The sequence below is a fragment of the Sinocyclocheilus rhinocerous genome, unplaced genomic scaffold (assembly GCF_001515625.1).
Source record: "Sinocyclocheilus rhinocerous isolate Xijiao unplaced genomic scaffold, SAMN03320098_v1.1 scaffold549, whole genome shotgun sequence".
NCBI lineage: Eukaryota > Metazoa > Chordata > Actinopteri > Cypriniformes > Cyprinidae > Sinocyclocheilus > Sinocyclocheilus rhinocerous.
The window spans coordinates 308,126-324,683 of NW_015664999.1; the positions used below are offsets into that span (position 1 = coordinate 308,126).

Below are 16,558 nucleotides of genomic sequence, written 5' to 3' on the forward strand. Positions count from 1 at the left end.
TAATAATATAAGTATACAAGCACACCGCTCCGCTGAGAACTCCTCTTACCGGCAGCCGCAGACGTTATGAAGGCATCCTGGTAGTGCACTACATTAAAGGTGTCTGAACGTGAGGGATAGTCCCTGATGAGATCGTCAGGTAAAAGGTCATCATCATGTGGATAATTTTATTTACGACTAAATTATTATTCATTCATTTTACTAATAGTTAGATTGGGCAGGCCTCCACAAAATGGCGTTTAATTACAAAAAAATAAAAATAAATTGCCTTGTCAAAAGGGAACTTTGGGCATCAAGGGGAAAAGGGGCAGGTGCTCAAGCACCCATCGCACCCCCCTCTGCACGTGCTTGATGCTCTGCCATTATCTGTTAAATCCTCATCAAGCATGGACGTTTTTAAAAAGGACTTAAAGACTTACTTGTTTTATCAGGCTTTCGGCCTTTTATTGGTCAGGACAATTGTGAATGACTTGTCTTTTATTTTATGTTTTGTTCCTGTTTTAATGTTTTATGTTTTTTATCTTTATTATATACTGCTTGTGTACAGCACTTTGGTCCATTTTTATGGTTTTGAAAGTGCTTTATAAATAAAGGTTGAGGTGAGTTGAGGCTAAGTTCTGATCAGAATTTTTTAGGTGCTCCAAAAAAAATTTAATTAGGTGGACAAGCGCTCCTAATTACAAGAAAAAACTGCTCTTAAACTGGGTGTGTGACAGGTATGGCTGTGGAATGGGGTTTTGCTTGAACCCCTGTACTTAAATACCCCTGTAAAAATATCTAAACCTTGACAAAACGTAGTCTTTTAGAATCCTTAGGAGTATTACCGCCACCTACTGTATATCTTGCGCACATGGGTGATGAATCTGTACTGAAGGGAAAAAAAAGAAAAGAAAACCCAATTTGTAATGCCCCACCCACCCCATAGGATCAGAGCCCAAGCTTCAGCTGGCGCTGCGTGTTCAGCTCCTCCAGCTTCCACACTGTGCTCCTCAACCTCCGAGATGGGCAGAAGCATCATGATCCTCTGAACAGCTCTAGCCCAAGCTGTGATATAAACGAACGCGATTGGCTATTTTAAAAAGGGGCGGGGCTGCTTGATATGTCCCGCCCTGTCTTCCTGTTTCAGTTAAAATGACGTCAACACATAGAGTAACGCTGCGTGTTTCTAAGCATTTCAGTGGACCTTTAACATTAGGCTATATGAAAAACAAGCTCAAATGGAGTTAACAAGGTTTTTGGTGGGCGAATGAGGAGATCTGTGTTTTGTCTGTCAATAGAACGGCCGCATTTGAGGCAAGTGCATCGCATTATACCCTTTCATCAACTTTTACAGGTTATATATCGTTTATTGTTGCTATATGGGCACTTCGTTTTTCTTTAATTTCTTTTGTTTAATACACTTGGCCAAAATCTCATGATATAAACGATTAAGCGCTTATGCACGGGATATTTAAAACGTACAAAAGTATAGCCTATTGGCTAGACGGCAAATAACCTACTTCTCCGCTCTTCAAACACATAAAAACATTAGTCTTTAGACATAGTGTTTGAGTAAAGAAAATGCTGTACTATTCAAACATCAGTTAACTATTTATTTACCCTTGCATTGTGTAAGGAGTGAAATTATTTCCTCATGAATCCAAAACATCTGGAACTCACACACGTCAAGAACTCACACAAAACAGATGCCATGCAGCAAAACCATAAAACTAATCTGGAGAAGAGATCTCCAAAGAGGACAAACAACACCTCTCTCCTTGCTCATTTACGACCCCCTTCTACCCCTGCCCTCTCTGCCTCTCCCTCTTTTCCCCCAAAAGGTTTCACTCAAAGTTCATTAAGAATATGTATACCACATATCATGTATCTTGTGAACCTGTTGTTTTCCCCCTTCATGTTTGGTATCGTTCTAAAGGTCTCTGTGCGATTGGTAAATTGGTCTCAATTTTACAGTAGTCACTTATATTATGAGAAAGACTGAAAACTTTGGAAGAATTCTGTTCTGCTGTTGAGGGGTGTGTCTGCCTCAGGGTCTGTGAGAATGTTTATCTATCTCCAGCCAGGTGTGACCCTGGGTCACGAGAACCTAAGTAACCAAAAGGTCTTTTATGTTTTTACAACTGATTTGAAGATTTCTTTGTTTTTGGTTTGGGTAGCCTATATAAGGGAAGTGACAAAACATTACTGGGGGATTCTGTAGTCAGAAAACCCCTGCAGCTTACCTGAATCTGGAGCTCTGCACTAGAGCTCACATACTGCTGTGTGTCTCTCTGCTGTCAGGTATGCTTTTCGTTTTTATTCAAAAATGTATTTGTGTTGAACACATTGTGCCCATAGAACACACTGTATAGTTGTTTGTGCTACTAAGTGTGCACATAGGCTAGTTAAGTTTATTCTTTAAAACACGACTGCTTTGCTGTAAGTGTTCTTTGAAATGCTTAGGTAAAAGGTTGTATAGATGCTATGCATTCTAGACCATGAGCCTTGTGTTAAAATTAGTATAACTGTTACATGTGTGACTATGTTACATGTGTTTGTCTCCTGTGGAACACATGGCTATTCCCCATATAGCTACAGTATGTGCAGGAGCAGGGTTGCCACGCGGTTACAATGTGATTCACAATTGCATTATCCTTTCTAAATTGGCTTCTAATTGTTTCATTATGTAATTGGCATGATACAATTTTACCTGACTAATAATAAATTGTTATATTTGATTTATTCTGATCTCTTCTGAAATCATGATTATTTCTAGATTAAAATCGTAGTCTGGTGTTTCCTGAAGCACCAATGAGTGAAGCGGGGGCTCATCATTAGGGATCTTCTGATTTCTGTCTGTCACTGACATAGCAAGTTACAGTTTTTCGTGATTATAGAAAAATTACACTTTTTGTTATGTGCTAGCTGGGTGCAGCCTATTTAAAGGTATTACAATCACCCTGTATCCTCTGAGTAAGATCAGAGCTGTTGGCCAAGTGAATTACTAAGCGACACTGGGTCGTTAATGAACGAATAATCGAAAGTATGGGATTTCCAGAATAATCAAATATCTAAATTAATATACAATCGATATCTGTGATAAGTTTTTAATTAGAAATATTGCCTACATTTAATGATCACTTGAAATTGGAGTCAGATTGAACACGGAGCTAGACTAAAATTAAAATTAAACTACCGTATTGGCCCGAATATAAGACGACCCTGATTATAAGACGACCCCCCTTTTTCCAGATGTACCTTTTCGAAAAAGGCTTTTTAAAAACCAAATCTTGTTTTTTCTCAGTAAAACACATTTTGTCTTCAATTATTTTCATATTGCATATTTTTCCTATTTTAATTTTTGTTTTGAAAGTATGGTAAAAACTGGTAAAATGTACCAACAATCACATTTAAAAAATACACACTTTTTGATATATCATAAAAAAAACAGGTAGCCCATCTGAATTAGGACATTTAGGCTATCCATCTAATAGTAGCCTACCAAAATCTTGAGGGATTTTGTCCCCAATTCTGTTTAATCTTTACATGGATCATCTATCTGAATGTTTGAATGTTTGTAAAACTGGGTGTATGATTGGGAATATTCTAATGAATCATATTATGTATGCAGATGATCTTGTGGCGTTTAGTCCTAGCAGTGCTGGTCTTCAACAGCTTTTAACTATGTGTTCTGATTATGGTCTTGAACATGATATTTTATATAATCCTGATAAGAGTGTGGTTATGATTTGCAGAACTAAGGAGGATAAAAGTATAAAATTTCCAGTTTTCAAGTTGTCTAATAGGAGTCTCACTGTGTGTGCTAAAGTAAAATACCTTGGACATTTCATCACTGAACGCATGACAGACGATGAGGATATTGAAAGGCAACGCCGTATGATGTATATGCAGGCGAATATACTTTTACGTAAGTTTAGTTTCTGTTCAGATGAGGTGAAGGTGTCACTTTTTAAAGCATATTGTACAACACTTTATACTGCTCATCTGTGGTTCAACTATAGAACATCTAGTTTACAGAAGCTGCAAGTAGCTTATAATGATGCAATGAGAATTTTACTAAAGAGACCTAAATGGCATAGTGCAAGTGAAATGTTTGTGAGTGCAAGAGTATTCACATTTAAAGCACTGTTACGAAATCTTATGTATAGATGTATCTGCCGGCTAAATGCTTCAAAAAATGAGATTATTGTGGGTCTATCAAATATAAGGGTTAGTACTACACGGTATCAGTCAAAGCTGTGGAGACATTGGTATTGTTGTATTAATCCTGATAAATTCAGAGGCCCAAGTACAAGACCGAACACACATTAAACCTTCGACCAGGCCGCTGGATTCCGCTTTTAGGGCCGGCGGGTGGATTCTTACGGTTGCGAAAAAGCGGAGATATAGCTGTCTCCTCCAGGCTGTGCGCGGCGCGTCAATCTGAATAGAGACGGGGTGAAGTTACGAGGTTTTGCTGAGAGCTTGAGGATCCAATGGCGTTACGAAATTTAACTGACAGCTCTTTGTAATACTTATCAATGGTTAAATATTTGAAAAACCCTCTGATTTAAAATAATAACGAATTACAATAGAGATATGAAGTTTGGATAATTTTTCACGGCACACCTGACTGGGCTAGGGTATGGCAACTGCCGTACTCTGCCATAAGGAAACGCCGCCCCTTGGTCGTGTAACAGCTCTCTCTTCAGTGAGGAACACATCATCTGTTGTATTAATAAAATAAAATATTAAACATTTAAAATAATGTCATGTAGTCTGTTAGACCTTAATAGGAGCAAATAGTTTGTACATTGTCTGTAAATTGTCATAATTTTGTATTAGGCTAATTAAAATATCTTTCACAAACAGCTACATATCTGTCTGTGTTTAAGTGTGTAATGTGTGGAAGGTAAAGCAAGCAGACATGGACCTGGATGCAGGGTGTGGCACCATTATACACATGCAGGCACCATTACATTACATTCCTGACAAAAAACAAAAGAAACACAAGGACTGTATACACAGGGGGCTAATCAAAATAACAAGACACCTGGGGAGACTAATCAAGGGGAACCACTGAACAATCCCACACAAGACAACACATGTAACATATATGTAGTTGGCTTGCATTTATTGTAGGTATAATTACAGTACAGTTCTTGACATCCCACCTCAGACCTCGCTGATTTTCAAACACTCGTTGTAGCCCTAACAATAATGTAGGCCTACACTTGTTAATGTGTTTATTCTTGTTGGCACTTTTTTAAAACCCTCTGGTTGTCACAATTCGCTGCCGGAAGGAACGCAGGAGACGCAGAGAAGCATTAAACAGTCTTTTAATGATCAGACACAGGGGTAAATCCACAGGAAGGAAGAATGACAGACGTAGCAATATAACATGTAGACCCGACAAATGAGAAATGCACAGACAGGAACTCTTCTACATGACATAACAAGGGAATTGGGAGGAACACAGGTGCACAGACTTACTAATTAGACACTGGAGGAACTGGGTCACGGAGCACATGGGGAGAGAAAACACACACAACAGTCCAAGGGCGTGACACTGGTGCTCCTTGCATGGCAGTCAAAACCTTTTTTTCAATGAAATGAATGTACTATGTACAAAGTATAATGTTTTTAACTTAATATTTTGTATTTTTAGGGGATTTTATGGTACTAAATTATATTTATACAGTAGTTTTTTTTATCCATATTACCTGTTAACCACTTTTTGAGCATAGACCTGAAAATGAAATTTCAAACTGAAACTGCTGTAAATCTTGATTTCTTTGGAGTGCAGACTGAAATTGTGTCTCTTTTTAAAGAAGACACTTAGCTAATTATTGATAAAGTGAAAAAAAAGTAAAATTCTAAAAAGTTTAAGGTCATTGTTTTGACAAATGCACAAAAATACTATTTTCAAATTTTGTATGACATATATATTTTCCATAACATGTTTTACTCGAACATCATAAATCTAAAACAGTTTTGTTCCACATTTAAAGTTCATATCTCAAAAAATAAACTTTCAATGAGATTTTGTTTGGGCACAGTACCAAACGTTTCCACTAGTGCCAAAATCTTTACCAAGTTTCGTACCATTCTGATGAAGAAAAAAACAAGTAAATATTGTGCTATCAAAAATGACTGAAGAGCACCAGAGGGTTAAGAAACTAAATTAAGCATAACAAACCAAACTAACATTAATTGCATGAATAACAATGACATCCCAAAGCTAGCACCGACATATGTATAATTACAAAATAAAGTTAAAGTAATTAATGTCATATTATAATTATGATTATTTTTCCACACATGTTTCTGTGACAGATCCAGCTGTCTTCTTGTTGAAATAGTGCACTCAACTGCCACACACTATATAAGGCTTAGTGAACGAATTAACAAATGGGTAAGCGATTCTGAACACAGCACCATTTTTTAGATTTAATAATTTAATAACAAACTTCTCATACCTATTGTGCCATAACTTTAAGTGCCATGTGCCACTGAAAATGCCTCACAACCCAGTGCAGATTCCAGTGGCACATGAAACTAAATGTCATTGGATGTGCCACAACTTCCAACAGCATGTTCCAGTGGCACCAAAACACAAGATGCCCTATTAAACACTTTGTGACAGATCAGTCTGACACGAATCTGTGCTTTAGTGAAAGTACTGTTATGACCCAGTTTTTTTGTTTTTTTTACTTTAGAAGTATTGGTGTAACTGATCCTGCTTATAGGATTTTGTGTCACACATCTAAACACACGCATGCTTTTGTCCATACAGATTTTAATTCTCTTTAAAAATATTTATATAGATTTTCAATCTTGGCTGGTATCTTCAGAAGAGTTATAATTGGGTATAAACGCTTTGTTTAAGTAATATTATAGTATTCTTAATACCATTAACATTTACTTTCATTGCTATTGTTCTACATGCCCTGTGAAAATTTACTGAAGTTACTCTAGAGGTCGCTAGCTGTTCTGTTTTTCTGTGTGCTTCGCATTTATTTAAGTGGATCCATTAACCAGGATGACATAGTAGAAACAGTCCATTTGTCTGGATAAAGCAGACTTTTTTTCTTTTTGAGTCCATTAAAGAATGCGCTAATTGTCAATTTTAGATTCTCAAGGGACAATGCAGACTAATGTATTTTTGAGTATATTGGTTTAATACCCAATTATTATGTTGTTTCTGACTTAATATTGCTGTTATGATATAATGATATGATTACTCATTGGTGTTGTCCTTTCTTAAATACTTTCTCTTTCGTCTCTGCTATGTTTCCTATGTTACATCCAGCAAGGCAAAGTGTCGTGGCTTATGGAGCTGAACTCTGATGGTTAACAAAGCAGCGTAATGAGTGGGAAAGTCTGGACATTGATCACTGTGAGTTATTATCAGTCTTTGCTAATGTGTTAGTGCAAGTCCTTGGAATGAAATGTTTAAGCCTTTCAGTGAGGTGTTGTGTGGCTGCAGTTTATTTTTTATTGCACCATGTTAAAGATAGCCCATGTAAATTGTATTACAAAAATACAACAGTGTTTCCATAAGATACATAACATACGATGAATTATTTTAGATGACAGTTGTCCAGAGCTGGGACTTGATTTTTGGCATTTCCTTCATAGGCCGTTTCATTCATCACATATATTCATGATGTCCAATCCGGGTGTATGCCGCACGATGTTAAAGCACATCTGGTGAGTCTATCCTTCAATGTTTTTTGCGACTTTCTGCCCATATCACTCCCAAGTGAATCTGGAGCTTGTTGCTTTTCATCCTGCACATTTCTGAGTTTTTAACTTGGGAAAGCATCTTGCAACAATGTGCAATGTAAAATGTTTTCTAAAAAGTGTTATAGCCATAATGTTAAGTCATGTTATATGCAGATAACAAGCAGTTAACATCTCACAATATGTAGCTGTTCTTACATTCTTACAACTAAGTGTTTTATTACTTTCCTTATGGTGGGGAAAGGGCTTTAATGCTGGATGACAAATTAAGCTTAGACATTTAATACACTAGACAATAGAGTACATAGTGCCTAGTATAAGTTACTTTACATTAGTAAGTTACATTAGTCTTATCTTATCCCTTATCTACACTTTTTCATAGCTTTATGAAGCATTTGATTCAAATTAGTCAATTGTAGTGTTCTGGTGCCATGACCCCTAAAGTGTAAATTGTTGTCCCTGACTACCAGTTTCCAATAATGTGCTTGATTTATGTCTCTCGTAGCACTATGTGGTCCTAAGGTCACTAAGGTTCCATTTATCAACCTTAGTAAACAAGATAAAATGAACTAAAAATACCTCTAGGGCATTTATTAATCTTGGTTAATGTTCATTTCAACATTTACTAATATTAAATTCATCTTGTTAGTATTATTTAATGGACCTGAGCTAACATGAATTAACAATGAACAGTTGTATTTTTATTAACTAACATTAACAGATTAATAAATACTGTAACCATTTTATTACTTAATGTTAGTTAATGCATTAACCAATGTTAACTAATAGAACCTTATTATAATGTGTTACCCTCAAATCAATATTTTATGTATTTCTTAAGTAGCCTTGTAATAATCAGGATAGTCTGCAATCAATATTGTAAAAATAAACTACTTTAAGATGATGCAGGATGATATTCTGATTATTTAGGTTTAGGGGTAGGTTCATGGTTATTACCTAGTTATTAACTAGTTATTGTAATTACTTAGTAAGTACGTAGTATGTTCATGCAGAATAGGACGGTAAAATAAAGTGCTAACGTTTATTTTTGGGCTCATTACTCCAAAAATGTAATTTATTACTCGTTAGTTACTCCTTTCAAAAGTAATATTATTACTTTACTTATTACTTTCTGGCAACAGTAATTAGTTACACTACTAGTTACATTACTTTTCCTTCACGCCCCACAGAAGTTGTAATTGTGTATCTTCCCCATAAAATTCTTCTAAAATGTTACTAACAATATATTTCTGCCTCATCATTTGACCAAAATCTACATTGGATCGCAGTCAGAAGTTATTACAAACACTCAATGGTGATTGATAGTGACTTTTAAGTAAAAGTGTTGTATTAATTGTTATGTGTAGCTTGAAGCTAATTGTAGCTATAATTTCTCTGTTATATTTCATGAAGTATTTTATCAAAAGAAATCACATAAGCTCATAAGATGTTTAATTATAGTAATATAATTTCTATCGGGATCAGAGGGATGTGGGAGGGCAGGCCATGTAATACCAGAGTAAAGTAATGCCACATCTTACACATCTGTGTTCAGATCAGCCTTTCTCATGACAAAATCAGTGTAATGGCAATATTTCCATCCGCTGATTGTAAGCGTTTCCATATTCCAAGCTTTCCTGATGCACTGGTGACTTCATGCGCCTGTGCGAGTCGTGAAAATTATGAAAATAAATCTAGGAATTATTGGATTGTTGGATTTCAAATCAGTAGGGGTTGAGGCATCAAAAGTAGCTAAGTAATGAGCTGTTTTATGGATGGTAAGTGTAATATTATTACTGAAATCTTATTAGTAATTAGTTACACTACTAGTTACTGCAAAAAAGTAATATTATTACTGTAACTAGTTACTGCCCAACACTGCCGACTATATACTGACTGTGCATGAGTCCTTAAATATGTACATACTGTATCTTCTTTAAATCTGCATAGGATGACCTGTTGTTGGAAGAGCATGTGTTTGAGATTAAGGTGTTCTCACCTGAAACAAAGGTAAGATGACTTTTATTTACTTATTAACTTTATTTAACTTTATTTACTTTTAATATTAGTGGTAGTAGTAGTTGGATAATGTGTTATTATAAGCACTATTAGCTTCTTTAGATGTTTCTTGTTATTTCAAATGTATTGCACAGAAAAAGACAAACATAATAATTATAACGATTTATTAACTTGAGCTACAAAACTGCATTTCTCTGTCAGTCTATGCTGGTATGAATTTTAGTTTAAATAATTGAGTTTAATAATTAAGGCGAGACACTGCAGGTTAATAGGGTAAAAAAAATAACTAATAGTTATCACCTTACTTACCCAGTTGATTGATTACATTGATAATTGCAAAAAAATTTTGTATTACAAGTTTTCTAAAATGTTATGTTTAAATATGCAAATGAGGCATTATTTAATGAAATATGCGCTAATTTGCATACATTTCTAGTATGAAAATCTGAACACTGGATGAAGTCAGTTTCAAAATTCTTGTTTAATTTTTTTGACATATTAGAGTCAAATGTTTTTACAGAGGGAATTCTGGGTATCTCTTTTTGTCACTCCATAATTCAGAAAATACTTTGAACAGCCAGAAAACAATATATTTTCACAATTTTTGGGGGGAATAAGATGTTGTATATAATCAAGAAAATTATATATGAACAAATCCCTCTGTAAAAACCTTCAGAATATAGACAGGATTAAAAATGTAAAGTTTGGTGTGTGTAAGTGATACTGAAGTTGAGATTTATGGCTCAGTGTTGGAGAAAAAACTCATTTTGAGAAAATGGCCTTTAAAAATATGTATTGTAATTGAAATCTATTGACACAAATAGATAAAGTGCTATAAAAGAAACACTTAACAGTGTCTTTTGGATGTTTTCTGGTAACACTTTATTTCGATAGTCCACTTTAGACATTCTATTAACAGTAAGTAACTTTGCAACTACATGTCAACTAGCAGTTAGTAGAGTATTAGTAGACTGTCTGCTTAATATCTTCTAACACTTTCTTTGTCAATTTATTCTACTAACCCTAAACCTACCATAACAGTCTACTCTGAGAGTTAGTAGACATGTAGTTGCAAATTAATGAGAATTAGTTGACATGTAGTTGACATGTAGTTACAAAGTTACTTATAGTTAATAGAATGTCTAAAGTTGACTATCGAAATAAAGTGTAACCTGTTTTCTTTCCACTAGTCTGAAAAAACACTTTATGAAAAACCAAAAAGCCCAAAATCTCAAAATTGACAGGGGCATGAAAAACAGTGTTTTTGCCTGCAGTGTCTCCCCTTAATAATAGTTATGTTATGGTTACAATATGTTTCTGACTGTTTTCCCAGGAACACAAGCTTCTATCAGTAATAAACACCTTGTGTTCAACCTGGACTAATAACAAATTTAAGGACATGAATAAATTAAAAGTGCTAGAAACCTTTCAAATAATGCTGTATAATGTGAGTATACTGCTTACTCTATCATAATCTGTCATTCTGTTTCAAATATCAAATAGAATCAGTTCTGACTGCATGGTTTCCCTATTTCTCTCTATAGCTAGACAAAAATTTTACAGACTTTTGTGCTAATCTCAATTGCACAGATGCGTACACAGTACGCAGCATTGACACAAACACTTTTGGAGAAATGTACAAAAAATCTTGTGATGGATCAGTATCGGGTATGGACATTCAACATTTCATCATTTATGCTTTTTCTTTAGTCTTGCCCATCCTTAATTTCTTCATAATATGAACAATGGCCACCATAAATCTCTGGCAAGGCAATACTCTGTTGCTGAAGGCATTTAATTAAGACATAATATTTAATAAACAAACATGCAAAATTACATGGAGTGGTATGTTGAATGTTATGAACAATACATGTTTGAAAATGCACATTTTGCTCACTTTCTCTTTTTTCTACTTAGACCTGAAATGTCCATCAAAGAGTAAGTTATTTGACGTTATCTCACTTAAATATCCATGATGTATCTTTTTGTCTACTCTTTGTAAAAAAGAGTCAATTTTTAAACTGACAAAAAGGAAAATGTTAACTTTAAGCAATAGCTGATTATTTTTTTTGCACACATGCAAAAACTGTGATTTTAAAATGATGGGTAATGAAATTTGGTCTGGATGTTTCTAGTAGCTCTTACTATCATTTGAATAATTGCAATGAAACTGATTTCTTTAGCTCTCTAAGCACACACAGTATTATATGTTAATCTCTGAGTGTTGTAGTACAGAAATTGTTGTTGCATTAATCTGTTGAAACCTTTTGTAATATATCATGTTTTGTAATTACACAGGTACAACCATCAACCCAACCACTGAATTCAGTAAGCTGACTCAGTTTCTTATTTCATATTCACATCTCAAACACACATATTTTAACTGCCATTCACAACTATTTAAATTAAAAACAGATCATTAGTTCATGTACATTCAAATATAAATATTTTTAAAAAATATTTAAATCAAAGGTTCAGTCAGCTTAACTATTTGAAAGTACATGACCTAAACATCCACTACTAAACAGACATAATTATTAAATAGTGACAACAAGCCAAGTATCTCTAGTTTTGACAACCATGTTTGCTGAAACAGATGCAAACCTGAAGATAATGTGAGGGAAAAGAAAGACGTCAGATTCAAAGCTTTCTGAGCACATGCGTGGTATTATAGCTGTATTGGTCTTTAAGTGTAATATAATCTCTTTTCTAATTAATCACATAGGCTCAGCATTTTTAACAACGGTCAGTTTAATCACCACAGATCATGAAAGTAAGCAAATTCAATATTGCATTTCATATTCACATCAACACAGATTACAGGACAGATACTTTGTCTGCCACGTGAATCAGAGTTTTTTGACATCAAACCACATTTTCTAATCACATAGGCACAACAGCTTTAACAACGGTCAGCCAAAACATCACTGCTCCTGAAAGTAAGGATCCCATCAATCTTCTCCAATTAAGTACAGGTGCATCTCACTAAATTAGAATGTCGTGGAAACGTTCATTTATTTCAGTAATTCAACTCAAATTGTGAAACTTGTGTATTAAATAAATTCAATGCACACAGACTGAAGTAGTTTAAGTCTTTGGTTCTTTTAATTGTGATGATTTTGGCTCACATTTAACAAAAACCCACCAATTCACTATCTCAACAAATTAGAATATGGTGACTATTTGCATATAATACACTGAGCATTTAATCCAAGTTTTGTTTTTTAGAAAATGTAGTACAAATTTGATAATATTTAAAGAAACCAACAGATATTTAACTGGAAATATCCTTGATTTCTGATTATATGGTAAGATGAGCCTTTTATGGCCTTATTTAACTGTTTTTTTTAATATGAGTATGCAATATTTTGTAGATTTGACAGCAGTTTCATCGGCACGTACAGAAACCATCAGTAAGTTTGTCTCTTGTGAGAGCAGCTTCATCTGTAATGAGCAGCATAATGCCTTCAGCATACACGCAGTGGTCTGTTTCATATTGTGCATTTAGAAACGTTCAGCACCAGTGCAGTGTCTTTATTTCAGTTATCTTCCCATTGGCTTGAACCCATCTGACCCTTTCTCTTTTATAAGGCCTTGTACCTACAGAAATGTTGCCATCTGCCTGTTTTTGTTGTTGCTATTTGCACAATTCTCACCTGTTTTTGAAACACTCATTGCACAATTAAACTCACCATTTATTCATCATTATGAAGTCCATGTATACAAACTCGTACGCTGTGACTTGATGATAATTGGCCGATTAAATATAGCAGGTGCATAGGTGCACCTAATGAAGTCACCACAGCTTGTGCATTGTCACTAATTACTAATTTTACTAATACAGCCATTTACTAATTACTAATCATTTTGTACATTGCAATAATTACTAATAGTTTTGTGAAATAAAATCTAATACTGATTTTTTTCATCATAATCTTTAATATCACAAGCCAACAACCTACTTTTTTTTTTTTTTGATTTTATTTTGAATGATATATATTCATCTTTTAGGTTGACACTGGCTTGTATATCTCATGTTTTTATATGGTTTTCCCTTTTATTACAGTTCAAGCATTAAAAGATGACAATCAGAATCTGTGGGGTAAGTGTGAGATCTGTGGGTCTTTCTGACCAATTAATTTAGCTTTCCAGTCTTCTCTTTTCCTACAAATCTCTTTATAAACCAAATTCCTCCGTCCCCCCTCCAAGCTGCCATTAAAACGTGTTCTGGACTCCTGGTTGTGTCGTTTCTGCTGAATATTGTTTTACTCCTCATGGTGGTTCATGTGCACAGGAATTCCAAGGTAAAATGATCTAAGCATTAATTTGGTTTGTGAATTTATATAAAATTAAAGCAGGTTATTTTGTATTTGGGTAAGGGGGTGTGGTTTAATTTCAAACCATTGCTTCTCGCTAAGTCATCTATCCATAATACTGCTTTCTCCATTAAATTTTTTTGTCTGAATATAAGAGAAATATGCACAGATCAAGCACTATTTAAAAGTGAAAACAGTCTAAAACGATTAAAAAAAATATGTAGGTGGATTTTAATGTAAGAGGATAGCAGGGGATGGACTTTCACTGGAGGAAGCATTATTATGGATTACAGATATTTATTTATTATGGTTTGTTTCTTTACATTTTAAATGAAATGGAAATGCTTAATTTGCTCACATGGCAATCTTTTATGGCATTATTTTAAGTGAATAACTTTTATATCAGTATGTAATATTTAGTTTATGTAACATTTTGAACCTTTGTTAATGAATGTTAATTTGTCTCTTATGAGAGCAGCTTCATAGCATAACAAGGTCTTCAGTATACAATCAGTGACCTTTTTATCATGTAATAAAGAAGAAAAAAAAATGTCTTACAGAAGAAAACAGCCAGAGAGGTGAGGCACTATCAGTTAGAAGATAGACATCTGATTTAGGTAACACCAACGTTGTGTAGATTTTGGGAAATGGGTCAAATGAGCAGGATGTATATTAAGCTTTTTTAGTAGCTGTCTTGGACATTAAGCCATGTATACATGAGGAGAATGTCAGATTAATCACATTATACTTCTTTCCCCCTCTTTTTCCTTGCAGTAAATGACAATTTTAGCACTGCGGTAAGCTGATCTTTTTGTCACTCATCTAATTTTTAATCAGTGAGATTCTGTATATATCTAATCTTGTTTGTTTTTCTTGTTCAAGTTGGTTGCTTGTTGAAGTTTTTCTCCAGTTACATAATCATCCTCCAGATACCAGTTGCTGCTACCACACTCTCTATGCATGCCACAGTGCTGTCTTTGAATCTGTGACTGGCAACCATACTAATATATGCAGCTTGTTATTGTTATATGCAGTCATGTCCACACAGATTGTGTATTTTACAGTTTCTACTTGTGCTTGTCTTGAATGTGCCTCCGTAACTGTTATCGTTCATCTATCAAGTACCTCTGTTCATGGTTTTCTGACCTAGAATGATATGGAATAAAATGGTCTGTCTGTCCAGCCCACAGGTTGTGGGTTATGTTTTAAGAAATACTTTAAATATACCATAATCTGAAATAGATTTTTAACACTTTATTTGATTAATCTTCATATTTATTATCAGTTTTTAAATGATCTATTTACCCATCCCCTTTTCGCTTTGTTCTGTATATTATATATTTTTGTTCACACAAAAATATCACAACCAGTACAGAAATTATTGGGAAAAAAAGATCTGTGACGTTTAGCATTCAGGTCCTGAATGGTTGTGCCAGACAGTTTCTTTTGTAAGGAACGATGGGAAAGAAAAGTATTTACATCTAAGATCCCACTGCAAAATGTTGCATATTTTGCTATGTTTGCGTGTAAGAGAGGACATGCAGAATTTTTTTCTGGGTATCTCAGAATGTACATTTTATGTTAATGATCTTTGTGCTTTTGTGTAAAATTGACAATTGTTTGCTGCAAAATGCACCCAGTAAAACAGGAAATATGATCATGTGTATCTTAGACCTCATTAAATGGCACTAAAAAGTTCTCATTAAAAAAACTGAATGACATGTTCATTATACTATAGTCACTATATAGTCTTTGTCTTCATTACCAAGAAGTGGTATGTGGTCCCTACTATATCCTCCGGGATCCAGGCATAGTCTTTTGTCCTCTGTAGAGAACATTATATTTTACTGAATTTCTCTGAGACCGCAGATGCCCACTGATCTCTATAATGACTGGATTGCTCATTGCTTTCTTCTAAACTGCCATTCTGCTGTGAAGACACTGGAAGTGATTGAGCCGCCATTTTACTATTCCCTACCGGCAGAGAGCATCATAATCACCTGATTTGAAGCATATCAGTCACATGGGATTAGTTTTTAAGATATGTGTATGTAAATAAATTTTTACTTCAGATCTTATCTGCAATGTTTATGGTCTTTTTGGGCAGGATAAGCGATATATTGAAATTGTTTAGGTGGGTGTGTCTGCTAATGGCACTAAAAAGTTATCATTAAAAAAACTGAATGACATGTTCATTATACTATAGTCACTATATAGTCTTTGTCTTCATTACCAAGAAGTGGTATGTGGTCCCTACTATATCCTCCGGGATCCAGGCATAGTCTTTTGTCCTCTGTAGAGAACATTATATTTTACTGAATTTCTCTGAGACCGCAGATGCCCACTGATCTCTATAATGACTGGATTGCTCATTGCTTTCTTCTAAACTGCCATTCTGCTGTGAAGACACTGGAAGTGATTGAGCCGCCATTTTACTATTCCCTACCGGCAGAGAGCATCATAATCACCTGATTTGAAGCATATCAGTCACATGGGAT

At 34.6% G+C, this 16,558-nt stretch overlaps 1 protein-coding gene across 3 annotated transcripts in view; it reads left to right on the forward strand.

Annotated features, from left to right (window-relative positions):
- LOC107730773 (uncharacterized) overlaps nucleotides 1-16,154 on the forward strand; it is a 19,407-nt gene extending 3,253 nt beyond the window's left edge. Inside the window, exons 3-17 of one of the 3 annotated variants that reach the window (XM_016541705.1) lie at nucleotides 7,292-7,378; nucleotides 7,621-7,692; nucleotides 9,676-9,735; nucleotides 11,078-11,191; nucleotides 11,289-11,412; nucleotides 11,662-11,682; nucleotides 12,043-12,072; nucleotides 12,470-12,517; nucleotides 12,636-12,683; nucleotides 13,119-13,157; nucleotides 13,811-13,846; nucleotides 13,954-14,048; nucleotides 14,621-14,638; nucleotides 14,835-14,857; nucleotides 14,943-16,154. In XM_016541705.1, the coding sequence (XP_016397191.1) occupies nucleotides 7,349-7,378; nucleotides 7,621-7,692; nucleotides 9,676-9,735; nucleotides 11,078-11,191; nucleotides 11,289-11,412; nucleotides 11,662-11,682; nucleotides 12,043-12,072; nucleotides 12,470-12,517; nucleotides 12,636-12,683; nucleotides 13,119-13,157; nucleotides 13,811-13,846; nucleotides 13,954-14,048; nucleotides 14,621-14,638; nucleotides 14,835-14,837 (738 nt within the window). In that variant the 5' untranslated portion in view covers nucleotides 7,292-7,348 and the 3' untranslated portion in view covers nucleotides 14,838-14,857; nucleotides 14,943-16,154. The remainder of the gene's footprint in view (nucleotides 1-7,291; nucleotides 7,379-7,620; nucleotides 7,693-9,675; nucleotides 9,736-11,077; nucleotides 11,192-11,288; nucleotides 11,413-11,661; nucleotides 11,683-12,042; nucleotides 12,073-12,469; nucleotides 12,518-12,635; nucleotides 12,684-13,118; nucleotides 13,158-13,810; nucleotides 13,847-13,953; nucleotides 14,049-14,620; nucleotides 14,639-14,834; nucleotides 14,858-14,942) is intronic. The other 2 variants (XM_016541706.1, XM_016541707.1) reach the window with 2 other exon arrangements.
- The last annotated feature ends 404 nt before the right edge of the window (nucleotides 16,155-16,558 follow it).